The sequence below is a fragment of the Dicentrarchus labrax genome, unplaced genomic scaffold, assembly GCF_905237075.1.
Source record: "Dicentrarchus labrax unplaced genomic scaffold, dlabrax2021, whole genome shotgun sequence".
NCBI classification, from domain to species: Eukaryota; Metazoa; Chordata; class Actinopteri; family Moronidae; genus Dicentrarchus; species Dicentrarchus labrax.
Genome location: NW_026136706.1, coordinates 30395964 through 30411811, shown reverse-complemented (window position 1 = coordinate 30411811; position 15848 = coordinate 30395964). Strand labels below are relative to the sequence as shown.

The following is a 15848-nucleotide window of genomic DNA, read 5'->3' as shown; positions in this document are numbered from 1 at the left end:
GCACCTAAAAGAAGCAGAGGAAGAAAAATAATTAGAACCCAATGGAATCTGTGAGACAGTAGTTTGTGATAATTTGATTGGCTAGACATTTTAGTCCTGCCTACTTATGCCGCAATTAACCAATAGGCTGTTTTCCAGGAAGTAACTTTTGGCGGGAAAATGAAAGTCTTTAATCCTAAATGCCAAACAATTCTTATTCTCAAACAAATTGAATCAATCACATATGCCCATCCACTGACTGAACAGGGGGCAATTTGATTCTGAATTAGCAATTACTAGTGATGGGCAAATGAAGCTTTTGTGAAGCACTGAACCACTTGAGCCAGTTGTTTCAAAAATGGGTTCACTACTTGAAGCTTCAGTTACAGTGACCTCTACTGGCATAGTGCAAGGCTGCAGTCAAATTAGGAAGGCTAGTTGATGGACATGAGGCTTTTAATTACATACTCGCATGCACGCACACGCACACATCTAGCGAGCAGTGTTTTTGTAGAAAACACCTTTTGTTCTGAAGCATGTTTGCTTTGATCACCCTTGGATTTAAAGTGTATTTGCTTTAAAAATTTGTATCTATATCATGTTCGGTTCCTTTTTTTTGCTCACGATTTCTCCACATTTGGAGAATACTCGCTCACATGGAACACTTGATGCTGGTGTGCATAAAAATTGTTTCGCCAATATATACAAATGAGGGTACACATTTCGATATTTGGACCAGTAATCTAGTGGATCTTCAGATCTTTCCAGGGGTGGGTCAACCATGTACCGCTGCACCTCTACTGTGGCATCTGCTGTGGCATTCCTTGCCCTCCTGGCTTCAGACGCATCTCTATCCAAAGGTGCCCAAAGGTTAATATCTGAAAGACAAACAGATGGCAGTCATCAATACGAAAGCTAATTTTATCAATTAACACTATTACTTTATACTTATACTACCATTATAACATACCTGTGGATGGTGGATTTCCAACATTTGCTGGTTGATCTGATGTTGAAGGCTGTTCTTCAGTAGGGGTGTCTCGTATTACCTGGGAACACTGTGCAGTCAGGTGTTTTACTGAGGATTGTGCTTGTACTTGGTTGTAAAAGCCTAGGGTTTTAAATCTTGGGTCCAGCAGTGTTGACAGGTTCAGTGCAGTTTGGTTCTCTGTTGTGTCAAATTTGTTGAGCATCACCGACACCAAGTTCTGTCCCAGTTGTTTTGCAGTGTCATGGCTTATGTTTCCCACTGTGTCATATAAGTACAGCATCAACATCTTTATCATAGGGATGACCTTTGACCCTGAGACCCTCTTCTCCTCTGACAGCTCTACTGTTGCCTGGTAAAAGGGGCCCAGCAATTGCAGGCATGCAGAAGCTGTCTCATAGTCCTCGGAGGACAGAGGTCTCACATCTGTTTTCAGCGTTGCAAGAGCTGCCCCCACTGACTGTCTCTTTTTAAAAAGACGTTGCAGCATTAGGAAGGTGCTGTTCCAGTGTGTGTCCACCTCCTGAATCAGCTTCATTACAGGACGGTTCATCTGCTCCTGCACTTCTTTTAGCTTTTCTCTTGCTGTTGTGCTGGTTTTAAAAAGTGTGACCACTTTGCGTGCCCTTGTGCGAAGGTCTTCTAGGCCAGGAGTCGCATCAAGAGACTTCTTCACCACTAAATTAAGCGAATGAGCAAAGCAAAGTGCATGTCTTAAATTTAAGCTTCTGACAGAGGCAACCATGTTAGCTCCTGCATCTGTAACAATTGATGTTACTTTGCCTTCAATGCTCCATTCTTCCATGAGAGACCTCGTTGCAGCAGTAATGTTGGCAGCTGTATGGGCTTCAGGGAAAGGCAACACTCCCAAAAGCACTGTGGCCAGCTTCACAGACTCATCCAGATAATGGCACGTCACTGCTAGATATGCGTCCATATTAATGGAGGTCCACATATCCGCAGTCAGGCTCACAGCCTCTACCCTCTGAATTACAGCCTTGGCCTTGGTTTTCTCCACCTCATACCTCTGAACCACCATGTTCTTCAGAGCCCGTCGGGATGGAAGACTATATGTGGGATCAAGCAATGCCACAAACTCCTTGAAGCCACAGTCATCCACGATGGAAAAAGGCTGCGAGTCTTTCACCACCATATTGACAAGAGCTTCATCGAGCTCTCGCTTTAGGTCCAGAAAGAAAATGAATAAAAGAAAATAAGGATTTATGTGAAATTGCATTTCTATGAAGCAGGTCTATGAATCATGGAATACAGTCATATCATATTGTGTTAGTGTGTCTAATTAATAATGATATAATGCATACCTTGATTTGTGTTGCCCTGGTTCACAGCAGCTCCATGCTTGGCAGTGAAGTGCCTTATCATGGAGGAAGTATTGCCATGATACTTCAGTTCAGCCGAACACACCAAGCACTGGACCTGTAGAGAAAGCAATTTGTAAATAAAAATGTCTATACAGCTATAGCCTAATGGCTACACTAATCATATACATTATTTTAGTGTGTTGCTACTTATTATAAACTTGAGATGGACCATAGCTATAGTACTGTACTGGTAGTTTCTGTTGTATATGTAACTTTACTTTTCCTACTTTACATATTAAACAGTACATATTAAACAGCACACCTACCTTATCAGGAGCGACCAAACTGAAGTGTTCCCACATGTTAGAATGACCTCTCTTCCTGGCTGGCTCCATAATGAATCAATACAAACGTAATGAATCAATACAAACGCAATGAATCAATACAAACGCAATGAATCAATACAAATGCAATAACTCTGCAACTACGATAACAACCCACAAATTGTGCATTGTTTAGAGCGTTTATAAAGTGTTAATGGCGCTCAAATTCAAAACTGTTTCAACCTGTCACCTGTCGGAATCGGGGCAGTGAATCACCTGATTGGACCACGAACATTCATTCAGGCAACAAAACAGTTGCTGCTTCGGACGTCATTTGTCACGTGATTTTTTTCGGACCAAAGCAAGCTTTGAAGGAGTGGTTCTATGGAATTGTAGTTCAGGGTTCGAAGCATGTATCGAAGCTTCAGTGTCACACTGCCATCACTAGCTGCCACCACCATGCTTCACTGTGGGTATGGTGTTCTATGGATGATGTGCAGTGTTGTTTCTGCGCCAAACATATCTTTTGAAATTATGGCCAGAAAGTTCAACCTTAGTTTCATCAGACCATAACACATTTTCCCACATGCTTTTGGGAGACTTCATGTATTTTTTTTTTGCAAAATTTAGCCGGGCTTGGATCCTACCTCATAGCCCAAACGTATGAAGAATACTGGAGATTTTTGTCACATGTAGTACACAGCCAGTACTTGCCAGAAATTCCTGCAGCTCCTTTAATGTTGCTGTAGGCCTCTTGGAAGCCTCCCTGACCAGTTTTCTTCTCGTCTTTTCATCAATTTTTGAGGGGCAGCCAGTTCTTGGTAAGGTCACTATTGTGCCATATTTTCTCCACTTGATGATGACTTCACTGTGTTCCATGGTATATCTAATGCCTTGGAAATTTATTTTTTCCCTTTCTCCTGACTGATACCTTTTAACAATGAGATCCCTCTGATGTTTTGGAAGCTCTTTGCAGACCATGGCTTTTGCTCTGAGATGCAACTGAGAAAATGTCAGGAAAGTCCTACTGGAACAGCTGAACTTTATTTGGGATTAATCAGAGTCATTTTAAATGATAGCAGGTGTGTACTGACTACTATTTAACATGAGTTTGAATGTAAGTCAGTTAGGTGGCTCAGCAGATCAAAGAGGGCAGGAACCACTAGGGACATAGATGTGGTGTCACTCTGGAGGGTTTTAGTGTGTTCCGCAAAAGGCAGCAGTAGGTCGTGCAATGATGAAAGCTTTTGCCACTCACTAGTAAGCAAACTGTCCCATCCCATGTCATTTGTGATTTGACAGACTGCATCTTTGACTGTGAGGAGTCGTGTGACCATGTTGAATGTGCTTGACCAGTGTGTGGGGCAGTCATTTACAACAATAACACCACACTGGTCCACACTGTGTTGCAACCGAGGACTTGCGAAAGAGCTTCACCACAGACCTTACTTTATCGAGGACTCTTTTGACAGTTGTATCTTTCTGCAACATGTGGACCAGAAGTTGTATGGTATGCACCACGCACCGTGTCTGGTCCATTTCAATGTCGACATGATGGTACCTAATAACAAGAAGAAAAGACAACCAAATAAGTCTAAACCTAATAAAGTGGCTGGTGTATGTCTGTATATACTGTATATATGTAGTGTGTGGCAGGGGGAAAATCATTCATGTGATAATTGACTGTCATGTAAAAGAATAAACTAAACATGGCTCACCGCTGGTCATCAATTTCAGAGTCACTTTCCATCGTGGACCCAGGGGAGTCCTCCTCAGAGCTGGTTTCTTCTGCTGTGGTATTTTTAAAGGCTGCCACCATGTTACTCCCATTGTCCGTTATTACCATCAGGATCTTCTCCTTTGGTATGGCCCACTCTTGCATACATTTGTCCACACATGCCTTAATAGACTGTGCAGTGTGTGGGTGAGCTACTTGTTCAAGGGCCAACAATATGTGTACAGGTTTATTTTGTTCAACACAAAAGTAGCATGCGCTTATAGCAAGGAATAAGGCTGTCAGTCCTTTTTTTGTCCACAAGTCAAGGCCAATGGATACTCTCCGGGCAGCAGCCAGTCTCTCTTTGAATTTTTGCCTTTCGTGTTCATACTGTGTTTCAATCAAATTGCTCATTTTAGTTTTCTTTGGAACTGTTAGTCTCCTATCTACTATCTTCATCATTAGCACAAAGTCCTCGTCTTCAATTGTTGTGAGTGGTAAACCTGTGCGTCCAATCCATCTAGCTATGGCCTGCTCCTTGGTCTGTTGTTCCTTCGATTCAGTTTTGTACTTTGAAGAACTTAGGAAAGCTGTAGAGATGGCCTGCTGCTGGGTTGCACTAGCAGCACTAGCTTTATTTCCACTTGGCCCATGGTCATCTTTGTCATCAGATGTCTTCTGTATCTGTGAGGGTGAATAAAGGGGGAATCAAGTTGTGATTTTTTCTTTCTTGCCCAATCTCCTCAGATCTCTCTCTCTCTCTCTCTCTCACTCTCCACTCACTCACTCACTCACTCACTCACACACACACACACACACACACACACACACACACACAACCCTTTGTCCAGTCATATACAACACCACAACATCTACTATAATAGTACACATTTGATTCAATTTGAGGACATTGAATATTTATACTCATATTAATTCAGCGAGACAATCGTCTAATCAATAAAGTTCAATTCAATTTTATTTGTATAGCGCCAATTCATAACAGAAGTTATCTCAGGACACTTTTCAAATAGAGCAGGTCTAGACCGAACTCTTTAACATTAATTACAGAGACCCAACAGTACCACCATGAGCAAGCACTTGGCGACAAGGGCAAGGGAAAACTGCCTGTTAAAAGGCAGAAACCTAGGACAGATCTTCCGGCTCTAGGTGGGTGGTCGTCTGTCTCGACCAGTTGTGGTGAGAGAGAGAGAGAGAGAGAGAGAGAGAGAGAGAGCGACAGACAGACAGACAGGTGCACAGCAACAACAGTATTGGCAATGGCAGTCAACGACCATGGCAGGAGGCTCCACCAGGATCCATGAGAACCTGCGAGACGAGAAAGCACAAGAACTCCGGGGAAGAAGTGGAGTTAGTAACATGCATTAAAGGGACATGAATGAGTGCAGAAAGAGAGAGGAAGAGAGTAGCTCAGTGCACCATGGGAAATCCCCCGATAGTCTAGGCCTATAGCAGCATAACTAAGGGATGGTTCAGGACTCACCTGATCCAGCCCTAACTATAAGCTTTATCAAAGAGGAATGTCTTAAGCCTACTCTTGAATGTGGTGAGTTCAGAGGTGGTTTCCTTTAGCTTCAATTTTATTCCAAGTTTAGCGGAAACACGGTGGTTTATCTGTTAAAATAACCTTAGTGTATATGCTTACCTTTGCATGTATTTCTGGATGAGTCGTCTGTAAATGTCACTTCAAGTTGGTTGTGTTTTTCCCAGCGATTTTTGCTCCACGCGGTTTACAGACGGTCTTGTTGTCCTTGTTGTCATATGTGAAGTGTGACCAGATGTCAATTATTCGTTTTCGTCCTAGACCTAGCTCTGACATTTCTGTTGTTCATGAGACATGCCATTGCCCTCGGACCGGGTGCACTGCAAAACGTTAGCGTGTTGCTAACGAGCGAAGTCAACTGAAATCGGCCAAAGCTGTGTAACTAAGACTGTGCAACTAAACACAACTAAATATAATGTAAACAACCTAACTGTTGTGACAACGTCCTCGAAACTGTGCGTAGTTCTGCAAACTCGTCTTTGTTCTCCTCCTGTGTAACTGCTGCTGCGTTTGTTTAGCTGTTGCGCCTGCATTTGCGGCGGCTTTTTAAAATGGCTCTGCTGCTTCTGCATAGATCAACCTACCCTCAAATTTGGGAAATGTTTGCGAATTGTTTTTCTCTTAAAGTTTAGAATTTAGGGCACGAGGTTAGAAAGTGCAGCTCTGTCTCTACCTGTCCTCTGTCACACTGGGAGCAGAGTCTCTCCTCTTCTGGCAGCCAGTTCTGTCTGTTTTTTATGTTGTAATTTAGTGGTGTTCACCAGGCTGTGTTCACTCAGTCTGTACGTTGTCAACATTTTTCTTAATTTAGGACATTGTATTGTGTTCAGGTAATTTGCCAGTTTGAATTCTCTTTTTAGGGTCAGATAACATTGAAATTTAATTTGCGTTTTGGTCGTTTCTTTCCAGTATTCAATATATTTTTCTTTTTGCTTGTTGATAATTTGGTTTGGTCTGATTGAGTTGGTGTTGCTGTCCTGAGGCTGTTGGGGACATGTTACTGCAGAGAGCCTCAGGACCAGCTGGCTGAGGGGACTCTTCTCTGGTTTCAGCTCCTGGTATGTTAGGGCTTTGTGATGGTATGTCTGGGGGTTAACTGATTTTAAGTGATTGTAAAATTTAATTGATCTTTTCTGTGTTTTTAGTAGGAGGGGGTATTGGCCGAGTTCTGCTCTGCACAGATTATTTGGTGTTTTTCTCTGCACCGGCAGGATGCTTTTACAGAACTCAGTGTGGAAAGATTCTATGATTGTTTTGTCCCATTTGTCAAATTTATTATTTAGTTTTGGTCCCCAAATTTCGCTGCCATATAGAATTATTGGTTCTAGTACAAATTGGAAAATTTTAAACCAGATTTGGATTGGAATATAGATTTTAATGTTTCTCTTTATTGCATAGAAAGCTCTCCTTGCTTTGTCCCTCAGATCTTTCACAGCCATGTTGAGGTTTCCTGTGTAATGTTGAGGCCAAGGTAAGTGTAGTTTTTTGTATGTTGTAATTTAGTGGTGTCAAAATAGCAATTGTGTATAATCTGATTTCTGTATTGTTTCTGAAAGATCATAATCTTAGTCTTTGCTGTGTTTACTGTCAGGATCCATGTCTGACAAAATCTCTGCAGGAGATTAAGGTGCTGCTGCAAACCTTCTTTAGTAGGTGAAGGCAACACTAAGTCATCTGCATATAGCAGACCTCTGATCTCTGTGTCGTTCAGGGTGAGGTCAGGTGCCATGGAATGCTCTAGTTGGTTCGCTAATTCATTGATATATAGATTGAAGAGAATTGGATTGCATCCCTGCCTCACTCCCTGGCCCTGGGAGAAGAATGCTGTTTGTTTGTTTCCAATCTTTACGGCACATTCACTTTTTGTATACATGTTCTTAATCAGATCATATGTTTTTCCTCCAATGCCACTTTCTAGTAGCCAATAGAAAAGGCCCTTGTGCCAGATCGAATCAAAGGCTTTTTTGAAGTCAACAAAACATGCATATAACTTTCTTTTCTTAATTTTTAATTCTTAATCAATTAAAGTCTGGGTAAATATATGGTCTGTTGGGCAGCAATTTGGCAAGAAGCCAATTTGGCATGTATGCAGAATATTGTGGTCATCAAGAAAATTGACAAGTTGTTTATTAATGATGTTGCAGAATATTTTTCCCAGGTTACTGGAGACACATATTCCTCTGTAGTTATTTGGATCATATTTATTTCCGGATTTATGAATTGGGGTTATTAAACCTTTGTTCCAGATGTCTGGAAAAGCTCCAGTTGACAGAATAGTGTTGAATAGTTTTAGTATAGCCAATCTGACTTTAAGGTCTGAGCATTTGATCATTTAATACCACAAGCCTTTTTTCCTTTCAGGGACTGGATGACTTCTGTTAATTCTTGTTCTGTTACTGGGTAATCTAGAGGGTTTTGGTTGTTTTTTATCACCGCCTCCAGAATTTTCCATTTTGTGAATATCTTGTACTGATCATCATTTTTTGTAATATTACTATATAATTCATAGATTCCAAGTATCTCTTTGTCTGTCTGTCCGTCTTTCCAACTATACATTTCTCTGTCTTTTCATCTGTCTGTCTTTCCAACTATCTGTCTGTCTCTTTTCCCACTGTCTGTCTCTGTGTGCCTGTCTCTCTTTTTCCCCACAGTCTGTCTCTGGGTCTCTCTTTTTCCCCACTGTCTGTCTCTGGGTGCCTCTAACGGTGACATAATGGGGAATTTATTTAGCAGAAAATGTCCCCTATGCCATATGACTTATCAAATTGTTATACGAATCAAATGGTGTTCCCAGCACATACTATATTTGATTGACTGACAGAGGGAAGTTGACACCCAACATTCACTTTTCTGCATTTAAGACCTTACTTTAGTATATAGGCCTTTACACACCAGGGGGCAAGAAGAATAAATGACACAAAAATGCAAAATACTCACCTGCGAATATGTCTTAAATACTATTCATACCGGAGCAAAAAAGACATTAATAAAGAAGGCCATACAGTTTACAATTATAAATATTGAGAGGACAGTCATGTACATCTTTTAAACTTAAGACCAATTGTATCAAGCAAATGCTAATATGGCCGAGTCTAATACAACATTGATGACTGAACACTAAAAACTACTGACTTCAGATCAGTTTTCCTCACTGAACTTGACAAAATCATATATAATTTTTAGACAATGTTTTGCTTTAAGAATCATTACAATGTCTGGCAGTTTTCGCTTTAGCTGTGCACAGTCCTGCAAGGTATATGCAGCTACAAAAATACAGCTAAGGGTTGGGACTCAGTTACTTCGCAAATCCTCTGTGCTTGCGTACACAGCAAGCACAAAACATATGTCACAGTTCTGATACATACACACTGCACATTGAATCCTAGAACAGGTGCTTCATCTAAACTAGACTAATTTCACTCACCATGCAGAATCTCTCTACATGTTGGCCTCACAGGAGTCGGTCTGCAGTATCTTCAATGTAACAATGAGCTTAATGGATTTTCTAAACCAGGGATAAAATAAGGCATAGATCATAGGGTTTAGACAGGAGTTAAAATAGACCAAAAAAATTACAAACGCAGCAGATGAAGCATTGAGCAAGTTATCTTGGACTGTTAGCACAACACAATAATATGGGCAGGTACATATTAGAAACACAACTACAACAACACCAAGAGTCCTGGCTGCTTTCATTTCAGATTTTTTAGCAGTTACTTTCACTGATTTCTGGAGTGTGACAGCTGCAATATGTGACCGCATGGCACGAGCCTGAGACACAGCCACCACAAAAACTCTCATATACAGAACAACAATAACAGTAGTGGTAATAATAAAGGAAAAAACAAGATCTGCAATTCTAGCAATGTAGTTAATGAAAGATACACACTCTCCCTTGCAGGAGTTATACCTGCCTGGTTGTTCCAGGTTATCCTTCAGTATCAGACTGTGAAAGATTACAGAACACATCCAACACAGACAAATACAGACTTGAACTCTATTTTGTGTGACTTTGGTGGAGTAATGCAGAGGATGACAAATAGCCACATAGCGGTCAATAGATATAAGCACCATGGTTCCTATTGAGGCAGCGGCAACAATGTATGCTAGATACTGATACACAACACACATGAGGTCACCAAAGAACCAGCAGCCATCTGTGATCATAATTTGAAAGAACATGAGGAGGCCCACGAAGAAATCCGAGACAGCCAGAGAGAGGAGGAGGAGGTTCGGGGGAGTGTGCAGCTGCCTGGGGAGGAAGACCAGCAATATATTTATTATTAATAGTGTCAATCATAATTCCGATAAAAACAGTAAGAGCAAAGACTTAAGTACAACAACATTACTTGTGAAAATTCCTCACAATCAGGCAGTACTTTTTTATTACTATCTATCAGTTTCATAAATGAATGATTATCTACTTGAAGTGGGAGATAGAGATGATGACCAGCAGGTTAAGAACTGCAGTGAGGAGAGAGATGGAGGACAGCAGAATGTAAATCAGCATGGTCTCAAAGTGAGGCCGCACTGGCTTCCTGCAGGAGGTGTTGAGGAGTTGTGGAAAGCAGAGTTCACTTCCCTCCAAGGTCTCCATCAGCACAGAGAGGAGAATCTGCTGAGCTCTGACAGCTTTATGACCAAAGCATTCTGCTATACAACTAATTTATCTCTATCCTCCCTGTCCACACCTCCTTCCTCCTCATCTCTGCTGCCTCTTCTGGCCATAGAGATTGACCGTAGGCTACTATATCTTCTGTGCTTATTCTCCTAACTTTGTTTTATGTTTATATGTCCAGCCAGATGCCTCAAGTTGAAGTTGGGTTAACTAAAGCTGTACATTTTACTCTCCAAGGGAGTAAATTCCCTTATCGTTACATTTTGCACCCATATTATAATGAGGGCCTGAGCACTGACTGTGCGAATTGTATTTGAATAAATTATTTTTCTTTTTCTTATTGTTGCTCCCAAATTATCACATTTTTGGAGGTTGCAACATGCTCAAAAACTTGCGGCGAGGAGGACAAGGAGGACTTTGTTCAAATATAACATGTGTAAATTGCCAGAAATGACCATTAAATCAGTTAATGGGCCCCTGAGGGGCCATTTTGCCATGCTAATCCGAAATTTTTCGTCATGACTGACATGTGCACCGCATTTCATGAGTTTTTGAGCATGTTGCGGCCTCTAAATATGCGTTCGTTTTGGAGGAAAAATAAGAAAAAGAAAAAAAATCCTACAGATACAATAGGGCCTTCACATGGTCGGTGCTCAGAGAATAAAATAGGGCCAAGGACTGATCCCTGTGGGACCCCGCATGACAAGAGAGCAGAGAGGAACTGTAGCTGTAACTGTAGTACTGTTGGATAAAAACCAGTTAAGAGCAGCTTCATGTATGCCTACCTAGTTCCTGAGTCAGCTGATTTGAATAGTATGGTTGACTGTGTTGAAGGCAATTCAATTCAATTCAGTTTTATTTGTATAGCGTCAATTCATAACAGAAGTTATCTCAGGACACTTTTCAAATAGAGCAGGTCTAGACCGAACTCCTTATAACATTATTTACAGAGATCCAACAGTACCACCATGAGCAAGCACTTGGCGATGGGGGCAAGGAAAAACTGCCTTTTGAGAGAGGCAGAAACCTAGGACAGATCCTTCGGCCAACCTCCTGTCTCCACCACTGAGGACCAAGCATCGTACCTGGGGCAACAAAGACTTTATCCATTGCTGCCCCCTCTTTCTGGAACTCTCTCCCCAAATAAATCTGAGACTGTACTGATCCATCCAAATCACTGATCAAAACCCATCATTTCAGAAGTGCTTTTATTGATTAATTCATAGTTGTGTTGTAGATATAGCTATAATTTCTTCTTTTCCTTTTAACTTATGAAAAGTGTCTTTGAGTTTCTTGAAAAGCAGCTGCATCGCCCTCAACTGTAAGGCATCATAGAGGATAGTGAAAACTGCCCAGCACATCACCAGCATGAAGCTGCCATTCATGGAGGGCCCAGTGGTGGAGGAAGAAGGCCAACAGCATCATCAAAGACCACAACCAACCATCCACCAACTGTGGCCTGCTGTAGACAGCAACGGAGCATCTGGTCCCACACCAAAGGTTCAACAGTATTATGGCCTGTGGGATTTCTCTCCACAGGCCATAAGACTGTTCAACTCTTGACCTCTCAAGCTCAAAAGTAACACATTGCTTGCACCTTATTGATATGTCACTTTATATTTAATACATTTATTTACACCCTTTATAACTGCATATATGACTGAATAAATATGTGTATATAAAAGAAAAAAAGGAAGGAATTCTTGGTATCATGGTTTGGTCATGGTTGTTATTCAGTGTTCTGTTAACAAAATCTGCACCTAACGATATGCTCTTCTCTCCATCTCTCCCTTTCTCTCTCTCTCTCTCTCACACACACACACACACACACACACACACACACACACACACACACACACACAAGACAGACACACTACCTGACTGACTAGACTTTGTCAAAAAAAAAAAATAGTAAATGCCCTGTTATGAATCTCTCTCATTAAGGATTCACACCTTCTTGCATTAACTTCAGATGACTGCAAACTCTAATCTCAGAGGGATCATTCCAATCATAGGTGTTAAGGAAAACATCCATATTCCAAAGTAAACATATGATGTAAAATCCACACAACACATGACGCAAACTCTGTGAGAAGACAAGACATTGAACTTATCAACATATGATGCAACCCCAGCTAACAAGACTGAAAACAGTACTCAGAAAATTAAATGTTTTTCATACAGTTGCAGTTTAAACTCTCCATAATGGACAGTGACAGTGTATGTATACCCCTGTATATTCAAGCACATCCATCATATATATCATCATATCCATTATATGATGCTTTGTCTTAAAAAGTAAAACAAAGGTCCAAAGTCCAAAGGTTTATCATTTACACAAACATTTTAAATAATTAGTTATAACTATTATAAGAGAGCATTTGCGTGCAGAAACCCCTTCCCCACTTAATTGGGAGGTGATCATACTTAATCTTGTGTTTTTGATAGTCTTGATTTATTTTATTGTTGTTTTTGTTTTGTGTGTTTTTTGTATTTTTAATTTTCTTAATTAATTTCAGTTTTTCTGTATGTGATATGTTGTGGTGTCTGCACATCTAAAAGTATTTAGAAGAAATGACTTGCAAACAAACTAAATCTCAGAATTTCCAGATGGTCAAAACTGTCTTGTAGTTTACTGTGTGGCCTTCCAGCCTACCAGCAGAATGAGAGAAAAGTCCCATAACTACCCCAACTGGCTCTACCACTTGAATTATGATTTCTATGCTGTTGGTAGTCATTGCAGATAGGAATGCAGAGATAGTTAATAGTATTCATACAGTTTAGAATGAGATGCTAACTTGATGTTTATTACCCACAATGTATGGTGTATTACTTTCATGGATTCAAGGTTAATTGTCAACGCATATGTCATTTCATCCACTAGGGGGTCTCTCCCATTCAAAACAATACCAAAATATGAAGTTTGACAACATGAAGTAGCTTGGGAGTTCTTGTCTTCACCACTATTGCCATCATTGAAGTCAGCTTCTTACCATTACCTAAATAAAAGTAAAGATTTCTCTGGGTCTGAACATTGTTGGAAACATTTGGGATAATGTAAGTACACAACTCAACAAAATATATAACATAGGTCTAGAGATTTTAGACATTTTAATGCACAAATGTTCTATTAAATTTGGGGTCAGTCATTCTTCATAAACATACAATAATCAACTATCTTTCTCTAGAATGACTGACCTAACCTTTAAGGACAACTACCTGAGCAAGGGTCAGAGCTATTCTAAGCATTGTGTGAAATTGGCATTGAAGACCATAATCAAGTTTAACTGCATGGTGCATGCAATTACCTATAAATGCAGTTTGAAATACTTTACATGATAAAAGATAGAAATCATTTAAATTTGTGTATAACAGCTGGAATGTTTCCACTGCAACAAATGACACAATGCTATTATTTCACTTCAGGCAGCTCCACTACCTCACTAACATGTTTTGCTCATCACACCATTTCCCATGCCTTCAGACACTATTTACAGGCTGCTTTTGTTGTTCATCCTTGTCTCACTAAATCACTGTGAGAAGAGTTATCTGTGTTTACAGATATTGCGACTTATCCCTTCTGCAGAGAGTTCATGATTGTTAGTAAAGATTATCAGGAAAGCTCACATCTGCTGCAATATTCACAGGAAATTGTTTGTTGTACACAACACATGAGCTCCCATGAAAACATGATTTGTGAAATTTTGGGGGGTGCCTAAAATGCTGATAATATACTATTTTTTTCTATGCATTTCAACTTAATGCAGTTCACACTTAATCGGTTGTTCTGTACTGTTTTTGTTATGCATTGAAAAAACATGTCAGTCAGATGTCTTAAGTTCACCCAATGATAGAAAGGGTCCCTCAAGGAAAAATGTTGGGAATTAGTGGTTTATTCTACCTCCTGTCTAAATACATGATATTTTTTTTCCCTTCCTGGTTTAGAACGTCTGCTAAATGTGTTGTTATTCGTTAACAGGTGACTAAAATCAGGGTTTATCCACAACATGGTATTGTATTTGTTCCAATATGTTGAGTAAATGCACTGAAAAGCTCAAAATCTTCAAAATAAATAAATGGCAGTTGATGCCAACTTGATATTTGATGTACTGTATCTGCAGATATAATGTCTGTGAGACTGTCTGTGTCTCCCTCTGTTGTCCATTGTCAGTATTACAACTAAAATGCAACCTGCTGCTTTTCTTAACCCTTGTGTAATGTTCATATTGTTGTTACTCAGCCAGCGTTTGTGGGTCTATTTTGTGGCTTTTAATGCCTCACAATCAAACACTTTTATGTTAAAATACTGAACAGATGTTTACCTTATCCCAATTACAAGCAGTATAAAAAATATATATGGTTAATATTTGCCCTTTACCTTTGTTAGGTCACATTTATAACGTATTATTTAAAACATAATAAAGAAAATCAATTAAAATCAAGATATGAGTGGAAACAAATTTACAAGTGAAGCAAGGTTTTTCAAAACTACTGACTTTTATTTCTTTGAACTTGAAATTTAACCCATTCAGGTGCACAACACAAGCTAAACACATGAACACAGAGTAAACATATCAGTCAAGACAACACATCAGCCCCATTGAACACATGGCCTTTAGCCACTAGCCTATACAACACATGAGGGGCAGAGCTTTACTGTGTGTGTGTTGCAGATATACTTTTTGCACTTGATGCATGTATATTGTGTTTTCCTGTCCATCTTGGGTCCGCACACTTCGCACCGCTTCTTTTTGTTGCTGGTGTTCACAACCTAGAATAATGAAAAGATCAGGAATTTTACTAACACCCCTCTCTCTCTCTCTCTCTCACAAGACATGAGTGCCAGACATGTACTGCAACAGCATCACACACTTACTTCAGGCTCTGCAGATTGTGGTTCTGTAGGTTGGGTGGACAGGGCACCAGCATTCTCCTCCTGAATCCTCCTCACCATGGCTGCAGAGGCTGGGGTTCTGGGGATATGTTTTCTTCTCTGGATTTGTGGTCTCACCAATGCCTTTCCCAGATCCTCAAGAAAGAGCCGTCTTTTCTGGAGCTTCACTCGGTTTCCACTCTGGGTTCAGTGCCATCCAAATGACAAAGGCATTGTACGCTGAGATGTCCAACATGTCAAAGAATATCACCAGTGGCCAGCGTAGAGTCCTCCGTTTGCAGCTGTAGGCCATCACCAGCTTGTCCATGTTGTCTACCCCTCCTTTTGTGGCATTATAATCCACGATGATCTCTGGTTTGTGATGTTCCTGGTCACAGATTCTTCCATCCCCGTGCAGTGTACTCATGAGTACCACATTCTTGCCTTTCTTTGGCACATAGGATACC

At 40.4% G+C, this 15848-nt stretch overlaps 2 protein-coding genes across 2 annotated transcripts in view; both read right to left on the bottom strand.

The window, feature by feature from the left end:
* LOC127365906 (E3 SUMO-protein ligase ZBED1-like) overlaps positions 1-2508 on the bottom strand; it is a 2580-nt gene extending 72 nt beyond the window's left edge. Inside the window, exons 1-4 of the mRNA XM_051404477.1 lie at positions 2290-2508; positions 950-2147; positions 775-857; positions 1-4 (exon numbers count right to left, since the gene is read on the bottom strand). The exon at positions 1-4 is cut by the window's left edge and continues 72 nt beyond it. Coding sequence (XP_051260437.1) covers positions 1-4; positions 775-857; positions 950-2120 — 1258 coding nt within the window. The 5' untranslated portion in view covers positions 2121-2147; positions 2290-2508. The remainder of the gene's footprint in view (positions 5-774; positions 858-949; positions 2148-2289) is intronic.
* Positions 2509-7881: 5373 nt separating this feature from the next.
* Positions 7882-10632, bottom strand: LOC127365911 (trace amine-associated receptor 13c-like). Its single transcript, XM_051404483.1, has 2 exons — positions 10315-10632; positions 7882-10142 (listed from the first exon to the last, which is right to left on the bottom strand). Exons 1-2 carry the CDS (start codon positions 10485-10487, stop codon positions 9329-9331), a joined length of 987 nt encoding a protein of 328 aa, XP_051260443.1. The 5' UTR covers positions 10488-10632; the 3' UTR covers positions 7882-9328.
* Between the last annotated feature and the right edge of the window lie 5216 nt (positions 10633-15848).